Raw genomic sequence first — 21,157 nt, 5'->3', positions numbered from 1 at the left:
TAAATTTACGGTCCCAGTTAGGCCGAGCGTACCGGTTCGACGCTTCGAGTGCGATGGATCCGGCACGTGCTTCGAGCTGGCGAATCGGGCATGTGCCCGCCTTCATTCATTCCGCATGACCGAGATTAGCAGAGCGCAGCACGCTCTACCTGCAAAGCTACCACTAACCTAACCTACTATAGACGTGAGCTGATCTGGTCTGGTCTCACTGGCATCGATCGCTACTCGTCAACCGTCTAAAAAAACGAAGGGCAAAAAACCTCTCAGCTATATAAGCACGTGCCGCGGGACTCCGCCGCTGCAGTGCGGCGACATCTCCGCGCTACCAACTCTCAATCAAAAGGGCAGGCCAAACTAACCCGGTCCGGTCCCCGATCGCTTGCGTTTCGGACGGAGTTGAATTGACCCCGAGCCTGAGAAGAACCAGTTCAGAAAACAAACCAGAAACAGAGGAACGGTCCACGGTCTCGCACGAGCTGAAATCGCGACGCGATACAGCGTATCCTGCTGCTCGGATCCTGGCGGCTGGTGCACGTGCACTCCGCACTGGATCTGGGTGCATGCGTACACGTAGACGTCGCTGTCAGGCGATCGAACAGCAAAACGTTTACCATCTGTGCAGGGAAACAAACAGCACGGGTTTCTCTTCGCCGTTCGCCCGTTCCTCTCCCCTTCCCCTGTTTTTTTTTGTTCTTTTTTGAAAGAATTTTTCTTTTTTTCTTTTCTTTTCTTCCCGTGACTTTTCGGAGCGGGTCGAGGCGGCGTCAGCGCTGGCGCGAACGCCCAGCGCGCGGCGGCGGCGGCGAGCGGAAGCGGCAGTTTGGCACGCCAAACCGACCCCCGACAGCGACCCCCGGCGTCGCCTCTCCTCTGTTCTCCAGCCAGGATTTTTATACTACGCTCCTCACTCTCCCAGTGGCCAGTCGGCGGCAAGTTTATCCAAGCTCGGACGCACATGCTGATATGCAGGAACCTCTCTACAGCAGGCATCACTACACTACACAGGAGTAGAGTAGGCCAGTCGAGATGACCACCTATCCGGCCGGAGTGCCCCGAGTGCCGGTGGTATCTGATCGGAGGAAGGCCGGACGAAAGAAAGACCTCGCCTGGCGGCTGGCGGCTGGCGGCCCGCCGGCGGGCCTGGTACGTCACCGCGGGCGTCACCGGGTTCGCCGACGCCGCAGGATCGCCTCGCGGCATCACGGACGGTCGCTCCTGCCCGTCGCCGTCGCCCAATGCTTCGACCTTCTCCAGCGGCGGAGTCCGGCGACACGTGCTCAGACATCATCCGGCGGCCACGTTTGCAGGCGAATCCAAATAATAAACTCCATTTTCGGCCCCAGAGAAAAGGACAGACAAAAAAAGAGGTGAAATCGAAGCGAATTTAGGCCCTGTTTGGAATCAAATTTTTTTCAGAAGTCTCTATCACATCAAAAATAATCTTACTATTTTATAGTATTAAATAAAATCTATTTATAAATGTTTTTTGACAGCTGAGTGCTTTTTCGCAAGACGAATCTAATGAGCCTAATTAATACATAATTTGCTACAGTGATGCTACAGTGACCATCCGCTAATCATAGATTAATATACCTCATTAGATTTGTCTCACAATTTAGCCCCAGGATTCTGCAGTTAGTTTTATAATTAATTTTTATTTAATACTTCTAAATACTAAAAAGTTCCAGAGACTTTCTCTGGAACCAAACAACCCCTTAAACGGGTGATCTAGCCGCAAACTGATCGCACGGCCGGCAGCGTACAGTTCGCGGCTGCAGTCTTAGCGAGTGTGACGCAATCAGTGAGAAGAGGCGCCCATCGACCGCTACCGGCTGACCTCTGCACACGATCCTTGCTGCCCAACAACCGCCTCGCGGTAACGCAGGTCAAACCCCCGGCGGGTCGAGCAGGAAGATCGTTTCCCCCGGCCATGGAATGTTTGACCCGTGCAGTTGGGCGCGCGCCACCTACTACTCCCTCCGTCCCAAAATAAATACAATTCTAAAGTCAAACACACAAACAAATAAAAGATGTGAAATTACCAAAACACATTTTGTCTTTTGTAAGAAAAATCTAGACATTGACTTGTCTTTTGTATGAGAAGTTTCCGGAGATTTTTGTCTTTTGTGGTTGCTAGATCAAAGTTGTATTTTTTGTGGGACAAATTTTAAACCCTAAAATTGTACTCCCTCCGTTTTAAATTATAAGTCATTCCAAGAATCTTGGAGAGTCAAACTATTTCAAAATTTGACCAAAATTATAGAGAGAAATACAAAGATTTAGGACATCAAATAGGTATACTATAAAAATATAACTAACAAAGAATCTAATAATAGTTAATTGGTATCGTAAATGTTATTATCGTATTGTATAACTTTGGTCAAATTTAGAAAATTTTAATTCTCCAAGATTTTTGGAATGACTTATAATTTAGAACAGAGAGTATATATTTTGGGACGGAGGGAGTAACAAGTACCAAACGCACACAGACGCAGTCGGGCGCCTCGCCCAGTTGCCCTCCCGAGCTTTCACCGGCGTAGGGTTCCAGAGGAGTACTATTTTTAAACTAGTGCGCCACGACGCATCCCCCCTCTCTTGGTGTTTCGCACCCAAAGATAAAAGGGAGCCAGGGTCGAGCTGTGTGAGGTGCTCCGTTAGTTGGCGCACAGCAAGGTTGCTGACGCCTCTCGAGGCCGCCGTGTAGGCCACCGAATTTCCGGCGCTGGTAGATGGCGGTGACCTCAGCGCCTGCTGACCGCAAAGATGGAACGGTAGCGGTAGCTAGGTCGGCGCACAAAGGGACAGTTTAGTTCCTAAAATTTTTTGGGTGAAATTTTTTGGACAACGTTTGACTACTAATTAGAAATATTAAATATAGATTAATTATAAAACTAATTACATGGATGGACGGAAAATCACGAGATGAATCTATTAAGACTAATTAATCCGTCATTAGAGGTTGGTTACTGTAGCACGATATTGTCCAATCATGGTCCAATAAGGCTTAAAAGATTTGTCTCGTAATTTCACCCGGGGATTGTGGAATGTGTTTTTGTCAGTTATTCACATTTAATACTCCTAATTAGTGGTCAAACATTGTCACTTACTGTAGCACCCAAAAATTTTTGGAAACTAAACGGGCTCAAAGATTCAGCGACAAACGGAATTCCAAAATGCAAGAAGTTGTTTGTCTGAGACCTCTATCTTGTCGTGAAAAGAAAACAGCAGCTATTCCATGGTGAGCAAAAACACCGTCGAGTACAACAGATCAGTTTTAGCTGACGCAAGAGCTGAGGTCGGTCTACTACTAGCAGCCTCGCTACTACTCACTTGTGCCGTTGTGCTGCTGGTAGAAAGAATGGAGCACGCCACGCAGAAGTTTCACGGAAGAGCTAGCTAGCTCTCCAAGGAGCCCGGGGAGGGACGCGTGTCGCGGTGAGGAAACCTTGGGGATTTGTCCGAGCGCGAGAGACCTCACCCGTACCCGCTTCCACGTGTGCCGAACAGGCATCAAACGTGTACGCCAGCTTCGTTTTCTATATTTGCCTCCGGAGCAGGCGCACCGCCACCAAGTTCGGAAGGCGCCGCCACTTGGCCGTCACCTGCGCATCAGGCCGCGCGCGTGCCAATACGCCCAGACTTATCCGGACAAGGTGGGAGTAAAATCTTCGCTAGCTCGCCAGCAGCAGCCACCGTCACGAGACCCGGATCGATCCGTCCACCGCTAGCTCGCCAGCAGCCACTGTCACGAGACCCGGATCGATCCGTCCACTGGTAGTCTGGTACTCCCTCCATTTTAAATCATAGATTGTTTGATTTTTTAACTTCAAATTTGACCATTTGTTTTATTTAAAAAAATTATATAAATATAGTCAAATTTAAGTCACTCTTGAAAAACTTGTATTGATAAAACAATTCACAACAAAAGAAGTGATATTTTGCATAAATTTTTAAATAAGACGAGTGATCAAATTTAGAGTTGAAAAAGCCAAACAACCTATAATTTGAAACAAAGGAAGTAGTAGGAAGGAAGGAGTCCCCCGCTTCGCTAGCTCGGACTCGGACGCCATTTCGACCGAGCTTTGCTTCATCGTTATCAGCTCGGCATCGGAATCGTGCGGCGAACGTGCGCAAATTGCTGAGAATTTGTGGACGGAGTTCGGCAGACGGCAGGAGATGTGCCATGCCTAGAAAGGACGAGATGCATTGGCCAGAAAGACCCCAGTTGAGACGCTTCCAAACAGCCTTTACCGGTTTGATCGAGCCACTGCTTTTAGCATGGCCCCGTGGGCAGGGGAGGGGATATACTCCCCGGACATCCCCAATCACTGGTCACAGCTTCGCGCGTCGGTCTGCTCTAGAACAACGAATCGTCGCATCGCGCAAGGTGTCCGGCAGTTCTAGATTTCGTAGAACAATGTGAATCGGATAGTCATCAGGTCTAGCGGAGCGAATTGTAGATCAGAGGACGGAGGAAAAATGAGACATTTTGGCAGTAAATATGGCTCTGACATTTCAATTCTGTAACAGGTCGCAACAGCAAATACAGATGGATCAGTCCAAGAACCGCTACACGGCTCTTCCTGCTGCAGCTGCCCAGCTGACGGAGCAGCTAATGATCCTAGAGCTACGGAACACTCGGGATCAACATCGCCCTCTGCATCGGCGTCGATGAAACCAACCTCCGTTTCCGATGCTTCGCTCAGCAGCTGGCACTTGTCTTCGCCGGCCATCTCCTTGGCCGCCTCCGGATCGCAGGCCTGACATTGCTCGTCGAGCACCTGGATCCAGTCGCCCTCGTCGGAATCCCAGTCGGGCAAGGCCGAGCAGGCGCCCGCCAATTCCTTGATTCTCCGGGCGGGGCTCTCCGGCACGTCGCCCTCGTCGTCGGAGTCGGACTCCCAGAGCGCCGCGTCCAGCGTGCTCTTGGGGGACACCCATTCCGCCGCGACCTCCTCTGCCTTCCCGGCGGACGCCAGGAACGGGTGCTCCAGGAGCTGCGCCGCCGCCCACCGGTCGCGCGGGTTCCTCGCGAAGCACCGGGCCAGGAAGTCCCTGGCCTCCGCGGACATCCACGCGGGCACCTCCGGCGCGGCGTCCGTGTACCCGATCCGGTGCACGGCCGCGAGGAGGTCGCCCAGGTCGCTCCACGGGGCGCGCCCCGTGGCCAGCTCCAGGACGGTGCACCCCAGCGCCCAGACGTCGGCGGCGGGGCCCTGCTCCTCCCCGCGCGCCACCTCGGGCGCCATGAACGCCGGCGTGCCGCCGATGGGGCGCGCGGACCCCGCCGCCCTGGCGCACCCGAAGTCCGCGAGCTTGGCGCGGCCGTCGGCGCCGACCACGACGTTGGCGGCCTTGACGTCGCCGTGCACGAGCGAGCGCCCGTGGAGGTACGCCAGGCCCCTGGCCACGTCCGCCGCGTACGCCCGGACGGCGCGCTCGCCCAGCCGCCCGCCGCCGCCCCTGGCCGCGACGTCGGCGAGGGAGCCCCCCGGCGCGAACTCGAGGAAGAGCTGGCACTCGCCCCCGGCCTCGGCGGCGGCGCGGAAGCCGAGGCAGGGGAGGACGTGCGGCGAGCGGAGCGCGGAGAGGATGGCCCCCTCGCGCCGCAGCTGCTCCGCCCCGGCGGCGCCCGCCGCGGCGGACTTGACGGCGAAGAGCGCGCCCGAGGCCGCGTCGGCGGCGAGCGAGACCACCGCGCCCGACGCGCCGCGGCCCAGCGTGCGGACGCGCGCCCACCGGCCGCTGACCGCTGTCGCCATGGCCGCTCCGGCTCCCTCCCTCTCTCTGTCTTTCCCTCTCTGTTGCTTTCTCGGCGCTCGTTTGTTCGAATCAGTTGGCCCGCCCGATTTGTCACTGCGATTTTGCCCGCTTGTTTGAAGTGGAGCGCGCGTATTTATAAGGCGGGTGCCGAGAGCGGAGCACATCCGTGTCCGCGCGCTCCGCGTGGCGTGTGGTGGACTGGTGGTGGCTCTCGCTCGGCCTCGGCTGATATCTCCGTACACGATTCCGTAGCAGCAGCGATCCGCCGGTTCCTGGTGTGGAAAGCATGCGACGGGGAGCGACGGAGACGGAGTGGAGACTGGCGTGTGGGCCCCCACGCGGCCTGGGAATTGACCGGCTGGGAAGAGCTGCGCTCGGGGTGATAGGGAACGTGGCTGGGGGCTGGTGGCGCGGAGCACGTGGGGGAATTTCGTCCCGGTTTTGTTCTGGGCGCGGGAGCATTGGCGCGAAGGACTGGCCGCCAGCAATTTCTCCCGGTCCAAGTGTAATCGCCCGGCAAAGTTAATTGTAGGTTGAGCAAGTATCATGGCTCGGTCCTTTACTACCATTTCATCATTGAGGTTGAGGCAAGGGATCATCATTTGACCTTGGGGAGGGACAAAGTTGAACAGTCACAGCATGACGTGCCAAAACTCAAGGCCGTGTTTGGTTGATGGTGAAAAAGTTTTCATGAAAACTTTTCGGTTCTTTGACTACTAATTAGGGGCATGAAATAAAGTCTAACTACAAAACCATCTCCACAATTATGGCACTGTAGCAGTACTGTATCTAATGAGGCATTTGACCGTATGATTAGAGGATGATTAGGTGTGGTTACTGTAGTATCACTGTAGCCGATCATGGTGGAACTTGGCTCATTAGATTCGTCTCGAAAAATTACACTCATACGTGAAAAGGTTTCGCAAATAAACTTCGTTTAGTACTCTATGCATGCATTCGTCTTTTTGTAAAAAACGACGGCGAGGTAGGGTTCCGGCGGCGATTTCGTCGGCTCCCTTCCTCTCCGGTGGCCGATACGGCGCCGGAGAGGGAGGCGAGCCAGTGAATCGCCGTGCGGATGTATATAGGTTAGATAGTTTTTTAGCTAGACCTTCGGTTTGCTTGCCGTCGGCGACGACGGTGCAGCTACGGTTGCGGGGGGTAGAGACCGTGATGGTGCTCCCCTGTTGGCGAATAAGAGTGATCTCCGGTGATGGCGACGAGTACGGCTTCATCCTCGGTGAGATCTTCGGGAGGTCAGTGACTTCCTCTTTTTGTGCGAGAAGGGAACGTCCTTCCCCTGCTTCGCAAGTCTTCGCCGACGACGACAGCAGTCTTGCCGTCGACCTCGACGATCTTTTGGCCAAGTCACTGATCCTCCCCGTGGTCCTTCTCTTTGCGTTGGGGAGGGATCTGCTGTGCTCCCCCGTGAGCTTCTCTTTCCGGGTCAGAGTTGTCGGCTGCGGAATCTCTGGTGGGCTGCTGATTCCGGTGGGAGGAGGCAGCGCCACCCTTTGCTCTGGTGATGTCGAGTTGCTGGAGCTTGCTCTTCCTCTTCCCCCGACGGTGAGCTCACTGATATCCTTTCAATGGCTCAAATCCATCTCGACAGGAGGTCTGAGGTGGTGGTTCTTGCGGCTTTTCCAAGTTCTGGAGGCTGCCGGCGGTGGATCTGGAAGTGGGTGCTTCAATTTTGGTCCTGGTGCAGGCGAATCGGAGCTCAGTTCAACAAACGGGATCTATGAGAAGAGGAAGACGAATAGGAGCTCTTCGGACTCTTTTGTAATTTTTTTTCTTCAGGGTCCTTTATATAAAAAAGGGGTTGTACTGTTCCTCAATTTAATATATCTTCCCCTTCGCAGAAAAAAAAAACTCATCCAAACACGGCCCAAAACGTGATGCCGTCCGGGCAGACGGGATGGTTAATGATTTTGCGACAGCCACGGACCTGCGTGCTGCGGCTCCCAAGTGGTGCGTCCTCTAGCGGCCACGTTGCCCGCGCTGCCACCGTTGCTGTTCGTCAGCCAAAGGTGTCTGATGCCGTCAGCTGGCATGGAGATTGCCCGTTGCGGCTGCCCCCATGGACAAGTGGCAGGCCATCGTGCTCCCTTTCAAAGTCTTTTTTTTTTTAAATAAGCTTTCAAAGTCTTCCCCTCTCCTTCTGGAAACCATACTTTGCTTGATGTAGAACGTCATAAAGCAGTGGGCCGTGCCGAATCGATGCCTTCGTCTGGTTCCAAACAGCCCTAACAACATTTCTAGAAAGAGTTACGGCTCTCGAGACATCAGCAGGCCGAACCGACGGTTGTCGGCGGCGCCGGCCCCGCACGCCCAAAAGAACGGGAGGCGGAAAGAGACAAACGGAGCGAGAGCACGTGCAGCCACGCCCCCGCGCACGGATGCGTTCCAAAAGCTTACTCGGCCGTGCGACGCTACCGCCGGCCGTGCTGCGACGCCGGTGGCGTCCCATGCTGCCACGCGTGGCGCGCTGCGACGGGACGGGGCGGCGGTACACGTACGACGTACCCCGCCGGGCCGCAGCCTCGGCGCCGCGCCTGGCCAGCCTGACGGCGACACGGCGAGGCCGCGGACAGTTCGGCGCCGCTGCACACGTCGCCCGAGCGTTCGGCCGTGCGACCGGTCCGCGGGCTCGTGTTCCCATTTCTTCGACGGCGAGCGGCAGGCGGCGCTGGCGGTTGGAGACTCTCCCACCTGGTCTGCCGCGATCCCCTTCGGTTTGAGTTGAGCTTGACAGGATGGATACGTAAGTTCAGTTTGGGTATTGCAACTTCCAGAAGGGACAAGTGCCAAAACAGGAGCCATCTGTCGACACGTAGGTTCAGTCACGAACTAGCCAGTTTGGAACACAGGAGTTTGGCAGCGTTCGCAACAGAAAATACGGAGTATAATGTAGGAACAAGCTAAACGGTAATGCTCCATACGACTATACTTGTAGAACGAACTGACCAAAGCGCAATAATGATTTTAGTGCTCTCTCTTAATTTTATGGGACCGCAAGACCAAGGTGAAAAGCATAATAATGCTGATTATTAGCTGTAAAAATGAAAAGGCTCCTAATATGATCCGGTACAATCCAAACCACTACAGCTAGGACCACCTCGCCAGAAGCCTGGAACCAAGCATGCAGTGTGGTTCACTTGTTCTGAAGATGGCATCAGACTGGGAGTCCTGACAAACCTTAATCCGCACAAAACTCCACAATCAAAGGAAACACCTCCGCTCCAATCACGTCATGATGATAAGCTCCTCCCCCCTTGCCAGCGAAACGATGATCCTCCTCGCATCTCCGCACAAATTCTCGACAGGTGCGTGACAGATCCAAAAGACCTAGGTCTTGTTTGGTTCGGCAACAAAACTATCACATATGTTTTCCGAAAAGAAAATCTCGCATGCATGAAGTACTAAATAAAGTCTATTTACAAAATCTTTTTAGTAATGAGTGTAACTTTTCGTGACGAATCTAATAAAAGTAATTAATTGATGATTTGCTACAGTGATGCTACGGTGACCATCCTTTAATCGCGCGGTCAAAGATCTTATTAGATTCTTCAGGATCACTGGCGCAGGGTTCTGAAGTTAGTTTTGTAAACTGATTTTGTTTGACACCGTAATTAACGATCAAAATGTCACTATTCACTATTCACTAACACGCTACGAAAGCAGCGCGAACCAAATAGGGCCCAAAACCCAAGCACAACCACAAAGCATCGAGCTCTGTTCTACTCTAAACAACACACCCGTGCTTCGCCACCTGTGCTGCTGTGCAGGTGCGTTCGCTGGCGATCGAGTTGGCGGCCGCCTTTTGATGGGCCCTCCCCACTTGCATTACCTGTCACGGCTGCAGCCTCGACAGGTGTCCGGATGACCGGATCACAGGCTGAACCGGAGGCGAGGCGGGCAGGCGGCGATGGTGAGCCCGTGGTCTCGCTCTTGGCGGAGGAGCGCTACACGTTGCGCCGCCCGAGTGGACTCAGCCGGGGAGGATACTGGCCGTGTCTGGAGCTTTTTAGAGTTTTGGCGGCCTTTTTTTTCTTTAAAAAAAGCAGTGGACGGGGAGGTCCGGAGCATGAGCGCAACAAGAAGACAACGCACAGCTGTAGGATTAGAATGAAAACGCCAGGAGGCGGCCGGAACTGTCGAGATTATAAGATGGTCGCTGTGGCATGGGCGGCGTTTACATTGTGCTCGCTTTAGGTCAGTAGCGAGTTTATGGCGCCCCTCTACGACGGCTTTGACTTCTGTTTGGTGGGGGGGGGGGGGGGCAGCGCCAATAAGGACAGGAGTAATGTCAACCTGCAAAGGCCTACTAGTACAGTGTTAACTTCGACAAATAAAAAAAGGGTACAGTGCTGTGCCGGCACATTAAGGCACCGTTTAGTTCCCAAAATAAAAGTTTTTGGTTGTCAAATTGATTGTTTGACTAGATGTCGAAAGAATTTTTTTACACTAATTTAAAAACTAATTTCAGAACTCGCTTGAAAATCGCGAGACGAATCTTTTGAGACCTTTAACCGCACCATTAGCATATATGTGTTACTGTATCACTTATGGCTAATCATGCCCTAATTAGACTCAAAAGATTCGTCTCGTCGTGTACATCCAAACCGTGCAATTAGTTTTGTCGTTTATCTATATTTAATACTCCATTCATATGTCAAAAAAAGAGGCAAAAAATTATGGCAAAAAATTTTGGGAACCAAACGGCCCCTAATGGTGGGCCGCCGGTTGGCTGTGCACCGAAACGTACACCGAGACACTGAACACGTGTACCGCTGGCACTGTCCGTAGCGCGAGTTTGATCACCAAACCGAATGCTGCTCCTGCGCTGGCTAGGCGGCGGTATAGGTGGCCAAACGGGCGGCCCGGCACGGGCCCGTCTAAGCAAGGCCCATTTGGCACGACCCGCTTAAGCACGAAAATATTAACATGTCGTGCCGTGCTTGCCCATGGGCTGAAGTGCCGGTCCAGGCACGACCCGAAATTGATTTAAACGGGCCTATCGTGCTACCCATCAGACCGATCGGGCCGCCCTATTTCGGGCCGTGCCTGGACGCGTCCATGGGCTGACAGTGAGGCCCAGGCACGGCCCGGCTATCGTGCCCGTGCCGGCCTGAGCCCAATAATATTCGGGCCCGTGCCGTGCTCGGGTCGGGCTAATATGGGCCGGGCTTCGGGCCCCATGGCTATCGGGCCAAATGGCCATCTCTAGGCGGCGGAGTGCACAGATGTTTGGAGATAGAGAGATAGTACTAATTTTGGACGTGGAATCTTGATAATTTGAAATACTAAATGTAGTTTATTTATTAATTTTTTTGTACATATGGATTGTAAATCGCGAGACGAATCTAATAATGATAATTAATTCATGATTAATCAATAATTAGCGGATGGTTATGGTAGCATCACTGTTACAAATCATGGAATAAATAGGCTCATTAGATTCGTCTCGCGATTTACAGCCCATCCGCGCAAAAAAGTTTTATAAATAGATTTTATTTAGTACTCTATGCATGTGTTCAAATATTCGACATGACATTTTTTGATGTAAAAATGTGGGATCTAAACAGACCTTGACCACCGAATGTTCCACCGGAATCTCTAGTTTGATGCCACCGGAGCGCCTGCGTGGACGCTGAGTTGGGCGGAGCTCGCCCGAAGTAAACGAATCCGGAGTCCTCTCGCGGTCTCGCTTAATCCTTTTGCGTTAAGCTCTTGCGCTTCTAGACACAAACGCAGTCGCCATCGCATCCGTCTTGCGCCCTGGAACATTCCAAGCCGTTGACCTCACTGAACCTTCAATTCACCTTCCAATAATCTCAGGAAGACAACCTCATCCAGTGAGGGGCCAAATGTTCTGGACCTCTCTAGAACCCGGGATGCCGTCGCCCACCAGGTGGATAGATCAAAACGTTCTTGTCGGTACCCCAGGACTGGGGTACCCCCTCTTGCTGTGACTAGGCAAGAGCCTTTGTAGTCATCCTTGACTACAACCAAACAGCCGGACCCCTGCAGTCCGAAGTCCTGTCCTCCCGACAAAGGTCCGGACCTGTTCCACGGCCGGGGAAGGTCTGGGAACGCCACGTGTCCCAGGAAAAACAGGCGCTCAAGCGCAAGCAGCCAGGGCTCCGGACCTCCCAAGGAATCCGGACCCCCGCGGGGTCCCGGACCCCTCATAGGGTCCTGGATAGCAACCGGACCCCTCTCCAAGGGAAAGTTTGGACGCCCCGCCTCAGGGTGGTCCGGGGCCGACACGTGTATGAGGCCCTTGGTCTCCATATTGAGGTCCACCTACCTTCGCATTTATTGCGGTAGGTGGACGTCCACTTTGATATAGTGGAAGCCGAGGCGTTTGACTGACCAGGGGGCACTATTGATCGCGTATTACCAAGGCAGTGGAGCCGATGGCGCCGCCCATGCCGCGTCTGCCAGTCTGCCGTAACAGTCGGATACGACGGCTCGGCTTCACCCATTATGACGCTACATAATAGCCTCAGCAGGCCACGCCGCAAGCTACGCTACTCCAACGGGCGCCTCGCTGACGGGACAAGAGAAGACCCCCTGTGTCAGAAGAGCAGCAGTACGCATATCGAAGGAAAGATTCGCTACCACTGTAGCCACAGTCACGTTGGGCCCACCTGTCGGGGCATCAACGTTCTATGTATCCGCCCCCCCCTTTGATCTATAAAAGGGGAGAGCGCCGTTAGAAAACCTCAGGCTGGGTAAGAGCCAAGACCAGCAGAGGATAGATTCATTCGCACAACCAAGACAATACATCTCCCAGTGGACGTAGGGTATTACGCTCCGGCGGCCCGAACCACTCTAAATCGTGTGTTCCTGAGTCCCAATCTCAGCGTAGATCTAGCCCCATCGCCTAGTACTTCCCCGAGTACTCCCTCACTGGGAATAGGCGGGTGCGCTCCGCCACCCGGCTGTGGGTACCCCTGAAAATCCCCACAACATTTTGGCGCCGTCCGTGGGGAAGACAGGCGTTGGCTGGATCTTCAGGCCTCTGGGCTGCGTTCTCCCTCTGCAACGGCAAACTTGAAGATGAAGGAAGGCACACTCACTCCGCATGCTATGGCACCGGCGCTCCGACGACCTCGGTGCGGCGGCGCACGGCAGCGGCGTCTGCTGTGTGTCGCCACCGCGACACCTCAGAGCCGGCGTAGCAGCATGCAGCGGAGGCGCCGCTGCGCGCCGCCGCTCCTACGTCGACTCAAGGTTTTCTCTCAAGCAACGGCCACGCCCCCTCTGCGATGGCATGACGTCGGCTCAAGGCTTTCTCTCAACTTGGGGCCTAGAGCCGACAGCCATCCCGGAGGAAGTTGACTGAGACCTCCTGCCGCAGCAGCACCGGAGATCCACCTCAGCGTTGCTCGGTGCTGCTGCAGGCAGGACCCCGCCACCTCGCGCGGGGGCCCTTGGCGCTAGCACCAAGGACAAGCCGGCGAACGACCGCACTTCTCCACGCGTCGCACCGGTCCATCTGCTGCGCAAGGGTTCTGGTTTCCATCGGCAACGGCGACGGCAGGGGGAGGGGGCCTCTTCCATTCAAGGCCAAAGAATTTGTCTCATGCCATGTAAGCATGTGACAGCTCTTAGGCAAGGAGGGGCCCCCCGAGCTCCCGAGGTGATCCTGGATGATGCGGTTCAGGCACGTCCAAGGTGCCTTCACCTCCAAAGAACACGCTGTATAGCATGCAGCCGTAGGTTACTCCTAAGAAAGGAATAAGAGAATTTCTCCTTTGTAATAGCGTGGTGTCTATGTGTGTGTCCAGAGCGGTTAAGGTCCGACCTTGTAAACCCGGCCTCTGGCCCTATCACACAAACAGGCAAAAGCGGTCCGGAGCGGTGGAGGTCCGACCTCGTAATCCCGACCTCTGATGTATACCGTGATAACCACAATGATAAAGGAGATTTTCTTTCTTGACCTTATCTAGGCTCCACCCCGGTTACATTCATTCATTCTGGATGGCTGTTTTTTCGGTTGACCATTTCTTCCTCCCAAACAGAGTCTTTACCATTGTTGCTAACAATCCAAGTTGAGTTGCTGGCTTGTGGTCAGGTGAAGACACCCCTTCTAGCTGGAAGGCAGTCCGGACCCCTAGGGACCTGCTCTGGAGAAGTGGTATTTGTATCCTGGGGTAGAGAAGCTCCGCGTGGCTTAGCCTGGTAATATACCCTAAGTTTACGTACTTCACTACCCTGTTACAAGTACTCTAGTATCCAGGACTGCTGACTTTAGAGGTCCCGGGCTCTCTTCTAGTATAAGGCTTGGTTTCTTTGCACCTTACTATGAGGTCCGGTAACATGCTTCATCGGATTGTCAGCAACGGCCGCTCCGGCGGAGACCGCTCGCCACGGTCGCTCCAAGTCCACTCCGGTGGCCCGCTCCGGCGGAGACCGCTCGCCACGGTCGCTCCAAGTCCACTCCGGTGGCCCGCTCCGGCGGAGACCGCTCGCCCCGGTCGCTCCAAGTCCACTCCGGTGGCCCGCTCCGGCGGAGACCGCTCGCCACGGTCGCTCCAAGTCCACTCCGGTGGCCCGCTCCGGCGGAGACCGCTCGCCCCGGTCGCTCCAAGTCCACTCCGGTGGCCCGCTCCGGCGGAGACCGCTCGCCACGGTCGCTCCAAGTCCACTCCGGTGGCCCGCTCCGGCGGAGACCGCTCGCCCCGGTCGCTCCAAGTCCACTCCGGTGGCCCGCTCCGGCGGAGACCGCTCGCCCCGGTCGCTCCAAGTCCACTCCGGTGGCCCGCTCCGGCGGAGACCGCTCGCCCCGGTCGACAAAAGCCGGGTCCGGGAAGTAGTGCTACCCCCTGAGCGATCCGAAGTCCGTGTAGCCGCTTAGCTTGGTTCCGTACCCTAAGCCTACACCTTCGTCGCCCCGTGGAGAGCACTCTAGTACCTAAACCAGGCAACAAAGCATACCGGCCTCAGGGGTCCGGGATGCCCACTCTCTCCAAGAGCACACCAACGCAATCAAGTTGCGTAGGAACACATCACGGTGGTGGCCCCACCCGCGGGTTCGGACCTCTCCCGAGGTGGGCCCGGGGGCCACTGTCGGTACCCCAGGACTGGGGTACCCCCTCTTGCTGTGACTAGGCAAGAGCCTTTGTAGTCATCCTTGACTACAACCAAACAGCCGGACCCCTGCAGTCCGAAGTCCTGTCCTCCCGACAAAGGTCCGGACCTGTTCCACGGCCGGGGAAGGTCTGGGAACGCCACGTGTCCCAGGAAAAACAGGCGCTCAAGCGCAAGCAGCCAGGGCTCCGGACCTCCCAAGGAATCCGGACCCCCGCGGGGTCCCGGACCCCTCATAGGGTCCTGGATAGCAACCGGACCCCTCTCCAAGGGAAAGTTTGGACGCCCCGCCTCAGGGTGGTCCGGGGCCGACACGTGTATGAGGCCCTTGGTCTCCATATTGAGGTCCACCTACCTTCGCATTTATTGCGGTAGGTGGACGTCCACTTTGATATAGTGGAAGCCGAGGCGTTTGACTGACCAGGGGGCACTATTGATCGCGTATTACCAAGGCAGTGGAGCCGATGGCGCCGCCCATGCCGCGTCTGCCAGTCTGCCGTAACAGTCGGATACGACGGCTCGGCTTCACCCATTATGACGCTACATAATAGCCTCAGCAGGCCACGCCGCAAGCTACGCTACTCCAACGGGCGCCTCGCTGACGGGACAAGAGAAGACCCCCTGTGTCAGAAGAGCAGCAGTACGCATATCGAAGGAAAGATTCGCTACCACTGTAGCCACAGTCACGTTGGGCCCACCTGTCGGGGCATCAACGTTCTATGTATCCGCCCCCCCTTTGATCTATAAAAGGGGAGAGCGCCGTTAGAAAACCTCAGGCTGGGTAAGAGCCAAGACCAGCAGAGGATAGATTCATTCACACAACCAAGACAATACATCTCCCAGTGGACGTAGGGTATTACGCTCCGGCGGCCCGAACCACTCTAAATCGTGTGTTCCTGAGTCCCAATCTCAGCGTAGATCTAGCCCCATCGCCTAGTACTTCCCCGAGTACTCCCTCACTGGGAATAGGCGGGTGCGCTCCGCCACCCGGCTGTGGGTACCCCTGAAAATCCCCACAACAGTTCTAGAACTCAAATCTCGAGCGCCTACTTGCGCCCGAAAGTTGACGAGAAAGCGGCAGGAAGGCACAAAGTGGCGAGGCCAGGCGGAGACCGGAGGGGGAGGCAGCCGAAAGCTGTGGACTCCGCCGTGGCGCGAGCTGGCGGTCACGACCCTCCAAATGCACTCTCCCGTGGACTCCAACTCCATCCAGGCTCTGGTGTCTTCCCTCCTCTTATCCCCTGTGGCCCAATAAGACGCTGACCAACTGTAGCACGCGCGGCCGAGAAACGGCACACGCTAGCACACAAAAAAACTTGGTGACGGAGATACGGAGTACTCTAGGAGTATATTGGTCTGGCACGACGACTAGTCCCTGGCAGGCACGCGACACCGGACACCTGCCAGTGCCATGCTGCCATCCTCAGGAGCTCGGGACGCGCCGGGCCGGCTGACCCTTCTTGACCGGTTGACCCTAACTGTCTCGACGGCCAACCTCGTGGCGCGATCGCCTCGACACGCGTCGCTTGCGCCCCGTACGGGACGGCCCCGGCCGGATAATCTCCGCGGGCCGGCGGGCGGCGGCGGCAGCTACGCTGACCGCTACGGTCGCCGCGGAGGGAGCCTAATCATTGCGGTGCCGCCCCGCGGTCTGACCGCGCACGGTGAGGATCCGCGCATCCGTAGTGCGCCGTGACGGAGCCCGTGACGCGGGGGCCGCGTCAGCCGGCGCGACGCCGTGCCGCCGGCCCCATCCGCGTGACCTCACGCGCGCACCGACGTACTCGTACGTGCGCGCACCACCCGGGGCCGCATCCCGTCAGGGCGCCGCCGTCCGTGCGTGCGTGCGTGGCCATGTTTGGTTTAGATGTGAAAATGTTTTGATGAGAGAGAAACGATGCTTTGACCACTAATTAGGGGTATTAAATAAAGTCTAATTACAAAATTACCTCCATAACTATGGTGCTGTAGCAGTTGCTCTATCTAATGAGGCCTTTGACCGCACGATTAGAGGATAATTGAGCGCAGTTACTGTAGCATCACTGTAGCCAATCACGATGAAACTTGGCTCATTAGATTCGTCTCGAAAATTTATACTCATTCCTAAAAAGGTTTTACAAATAGACTTCATTTAGTATTACATACGGGCATTCGTCTTTTAGTGCAAAAGTTTTCGTGGTTGCATCCAAACACGGCCAGGGGCCGCCGCGGGACGGCGTGGATGGCCCCCCGCGGCGTATCATCCACCCCCAGTTTGTCCGTTCTCCGTCGAAAGGGGCAGATGCTCGACGTACCGCGGATGCAAGCCAGCCAGCAAGTGTGTTGTTTCCTTTTTTTTTCTCCCTCCCAGCCGTCCAGCCGACGCCCCGGCCGCCCGGCGCCGCTCGTGGTCGACGGTTTTCCCGAGCACGGTGGTTTTCGGCCGGCCTCGCCGCGCCGCGGTCAGTTTAGTGGACCTGCTGGTGCCTGCGTGCGTGAAGGCTGACGCCAGCGGGCCTCCCTGTCGTGCCCGGTCCGGGGATCGGAAGCCGGCCACCGCCAGTTTCGCCTTCGTGGTCCAGAAGCGGTGGACTGGAACAAAACGCGCAGCGGATGGAATAAACCCAGGCGTTCTCGAATCTCCAGCGTCCGTGCCGTGGAGTTCTCGAATAAACCCAGTTATGCTATGCCCGGACAGTTCTTTGCGGCGCAGTTACTGAAGTAGTTTTCTTTATGTTTTGTCATTGTGTGTTCGACTGTTAGAGCATCTCTAAGATTTTTTATAGATTTCACTCTATAAATTATTATTTGAAGAGTCTTCTTCATAAAAATCATTTTCTAGCGAGAAATATGGAATTAAGAATGACTATATTTGAATAACCATTTAGCAATCAAAATCTCTATTTCTAAAGTAGGGTAGAGAATCTTTTAGAGAATCTTTTCGAGTTGGCTGTGGAACAGAACGTGTTCTGTCTTCGCAGAACCTGATCAAAATTACCCGGAAGCAGAGCAGCAGGTGTGAATAGGAGGAAACCAAATCGAGCAGCACGGCAAAAATTTGTCCTAAACCTAACACCGGCGTTACTGTGGTAAATTATTTCCACCGTTGCACGCGCGAGTGTTGTGTGTGGAACCGATCGTGGCCTGCCTCGCGGACAGACGGGAAAATTAAGCGTGAGCTGAGTATGAACCTGGGGAATTAAGCGGGGCAGCACATCGGATTTTGTGGCAAGCCATAATTTTATTTCATCATCAGTAACTCCGTTACAGCAAAGCACTAGCTGAAGTGGCAGTGCTCCTACACGACAGTCTGAACCCGGGCAGCGTTTGCTCTGGCGCCCAACTGAAGCATCGGCTGCAGGAGCATCGCCACCGAACGGCACGTCCTCCTCTGTTTCCAGTTCATCACTGCATCCGCCGCCGCCGACAGCCATGCCCCCAGCTGGCACCGCCGCGACGCCCGACACCTTGCTTGGCGCGCCGCGCGCCACCTGGGCCTCGCTCTGCTGCTGCTCGCCGAGCACGTCGATCCAGCCTTCCTCGCAGTCCCAGTCGGGGAAGCCCGAGACGGGGAACGCCAGCGACTTGATCCTGTCCGCTGCGCCGCCCTCCGGCATCTCGTCCGCCTCGTCGTCGGACTCCGACTCCCAGAACGCGGCGTCCAGCGTGCTCTTGGGGGACACCCACCGGGCCTTGTCGTCGGCGCCGGCGAATGCCACGAACGGGTGCTCCAGGAGCTGCGCCGCGGCCGGCCGGTCGGCGGCGTCCCTCGCGAAGCAGCGGGCCAGGAAGTCCTTGGCCTCCGCGGACAGCCACCGCGGCACCTCCGGCACGGCGTCCGTGTACCCGATCCGGTGGAGCGCGGCGAGGACGTCGTCCGCGTCGCCCCACGGGGCGCGGCCGGTGGCCATCTCCACGACCGTGCACCCGAGCGCCCAGACGTCGGCGGCGGGGCCCTGGTCCTCCCCGCGCGCCACCTCGGGCGCCATGAACGCCGGCGTGCCGCCGATCGCGCGGCGCGCGGCGCCGGGCGCCCGCGCGCACCCGAAGTCGGCGAGCTTGGCGCGCCCGTCGGCGCCGATCACCACGTTCCGCGCCTTGACGTCCCCGTGCACGACGGAGCGCCCGTGGAGGTAGGCCAACCCGCCGAGGACGTCGGCCGCGTACGCCCGGACGGCGCGCTCCCCGAGGGCGCCCCCATTCCGGGCCGCCTCGTCGGCGAGCGACCCGCCGGGGGCGTACTCGAGGAAGAGCTGGTAGGAGCCGTCGGCGCCCTCGGCGGCGCCGGCGCAGCGCACGACGTGGGGCGAGCGCAGCCCCGCCAGCACCCCGCGCTCCCGCCTCAGCGCCTCCGCCGCGGCGCCCGCGGCCGCCGACTTGACCGCGAACAGCTCCCCCGACGCGGCGTCCGCCGCGAGGGACACCACGGCGCCCGACGCGCCACGGCCCAGCGTGCGGAGCCTCCTCCAGTGGCCGCTCGTCACGTCGATCGCCGCCATGCCTTCTTCCTTCCTTCCTTTCCTTGTGGTTGGTTAGTTGCTCGCTCGCTTGCTTGCTTGCTGCTCCTCCGATGGTTGGTTGTGCTGGTGGTGGTCTTTTCGTTTGGCCTCGAGCTGGGATTGAGAAGGTGTGGGTGACTGGCGAGCGTTTATATATAGGAGTACACACACAAAGGGGGCGTAGGGAGGAGAAGACGACTCGGAGTTTAATTTGGGTGGGGTGCGATTAGCTTAGCTAAGAGGAGGGTGTTTGGTGTGCGTCAAAGGCTCCAGTTGGGTGGGGGTGAGGGATTAGGAAATGGGCAAGGCGAAAGGCGTGGGTCGTGCGTCCCGCCCACGCGCGGCAATTGGAAGGCGTGCGGTGCGAGCTCTTCCGCGTCTGTGGGTGGGAACGCGCGGCGCGGGCGGGCGCGACTCGTGCGGCTGGTTAACGAGGGCCAGCGCCTCCGCGCCTGGCCCGTCCCGGCCTCCCCCACAGCTGCCTGCCTGGCCGGCTGGGTTTGCCGCCGCGGGCGTCAACCCCTGCCGCGCCCGCGTCACCCTGACGGCACATGCATCATCTTTTGTTTCCTGATTTTTGTAGCTGCAAACATGCTGCGTTTTTCTAATGGCATCTGTCGGTACCTCTGGACTAAGGTACCCCTCTTGCTGTGTCAAGACTCGCGTGGTTATCCGTAACTACGCCCTAAGGAGCTGAGCAGTCGGACCCTTGGGGTCCGACTCCATCTCACCGGACCAACGGTCCTGGACCCGCTTCCCGCTAGGGCAAGGGCGAAGCCAGGCCACAAGTTCACCGGGGTCCTATCTATTAAACATCGGGGTCATCGAGCACTATTAACATGTGTGAACAGTGATTTCCATTGGGTTTTACAAAATTCGTCAGGGTCGGCGGACCCCGACGAGAAGCTGCAGCTCCGCCACTGCGCTAGGGGACGGGTCCGGTGTCACCACGTGTCCCAGAGGTGTTGCTGTGTCTAGGCGAGAGCCTCGTAGTTATCCTTGAAACTACATGCTGACGGCCTGAGCAGCCGGACCCCCGCGGTCCGAAGCCCTTCTCACCCGGTCAGCGGCCCCAGATCCGTTCTTTGCTAGGAAAAGGTCCGGTGACGCCGCGTATCCCGGAAAAAAGAGCGCTCAGGCAAAACAGCCGGGGGTCCGGGACCTCCCACGGGGTCCCGGGCCCCCATATGCTATCCGGACCTCTCAGCGGGGGGGGGGGGGGGGGGGGGGGATAGACACCCAGTCTGGGGGGTCCAGAGCCGCCACGTGTCCACAGGTACGGACACATGCGCGGCCGCGAGGCTTCACTGGAAGACTCGCCCACCTACCGCATTAATACGGGAGATGAAGTGCGCTCTGCCACAGCAGAGCCCAATGTGACTTTTGCCAGGCTGTACTATTGACCGCGCGTTACCAAGGTGCACAGTACAGCCTCTGGCGCCGCCCACGCCACGCTCGTCAGTCTGCAACACCAGTTAGACACGACAGCTCGGCGACGGAGTATAATAACCCCTACGCGGTAGATGCAACAATCTACGCCGCAACCTACACCGCCTCAATGGGCGCCTCGTCGATGGGACAGGTGAAGGCCCCCCCTCGGTCAGAGAGTCTACAGCGCGATGAAGCGTATCCGGCGAAGAGATTCTCAACCACTGGAGCACCATTAAAGTCTTTTTCGTGGTATTCTATACATCTTTGTTGGGCCCGCCTGTCGGGGTCCAACGCATGTGTACGCGTCCCCCTTGCGCTATAAAAGGGAGACGCCCGTTAGAGAATGACTCAAATCCAAAAGAGGACTGGGAGGCAGAGGATAG

General features: G+C 56.6%; 2 protein-coding genes across 2 annotated transcripts; both read right to left on the bottom strand.

The window, feature by feature from the left end:
• Positions 1-4,400: 4,400 nt before the first annotated feature.
• On the bottom strand, positions 4,401-5,762 carry LOC120674928 (mitogen-activated protein kinase kinase kinase 17-like). The gene has a single exon (XM_039956025.1). It carries the CDS (start codon positions 5,760-5,762, stop codon positions 4,401-4,403), a length of 1,362 nt encoding a protein of 453 aa, XP_039811959.1.
• Positions 5,763-9,283: 3,521 nt separating this feature from the next.
• Positions 9,284-19,623, bottom strand: LOC120674927 (mitogen-activated protein kinase kinase kinase 18-like). Its single transcript, XM_039956024.1, has 2 exons — positions 18,036-19,623; positions 9,284-9,373 (listed from the first exon to the last, which is right to left on the bottom strand). The coding sequence occupies exons 1-2, from the start codon at positions 19,341-19,343 to the stop codon at positions 9,284-9,286; spliced, it is 1,398 nt and encodes a 465-aa protein (XP_039811958.1). The 5' UTR covers positions 19,344-19,623.
• Positions 19,624-21,157: the final 1,534 nt, after the last annotated feature.

This window comes from Panicum virgatum, chromosome 5N (assembly GCF_016808335.1).
Source record: "Panicum virgatum strain AP13 chromosome 5N, P.virgatum_v5, whole genome shotgun sequence".
NCBI lineage: Eukaryota > Viridiplantae > Streptophyta > Magnoliopsida > Poales > Poaceae > Panicum > Panicum virgatum.
Note: the sequence above shows the minus strand (reverse complement) of the source record. Positions and strands in the feature narration are given on the sequence as shown.

What these genes read in the sequence shown, in the direction of transcription:
- LOC120674928 (XM_039956025.1), bottom strand. Translation starts at nt 5,762, where the DNA reads ATGGCGACAGCGGTCAGCGGCCGGTGGGCGCGCGTCCGCACGCTGGGC.
- LOC120674927 (XM_039956024.1), bottom strand. Translation starts at nt 19,343, where the DNA reads ATGGCGGCGATCGACGTGACGAGCGGCCACTGGAGGAGGCTCCGCACG. An exon ending in TGCCCCGCTTAATTCCCCAG is followed by an intron (nt 9,374 to 18,035) that starts GTTCATACTCAG and finishes AAACAAAATCAG; the next exon opens with TTTACAAAACTAACTTCAGA.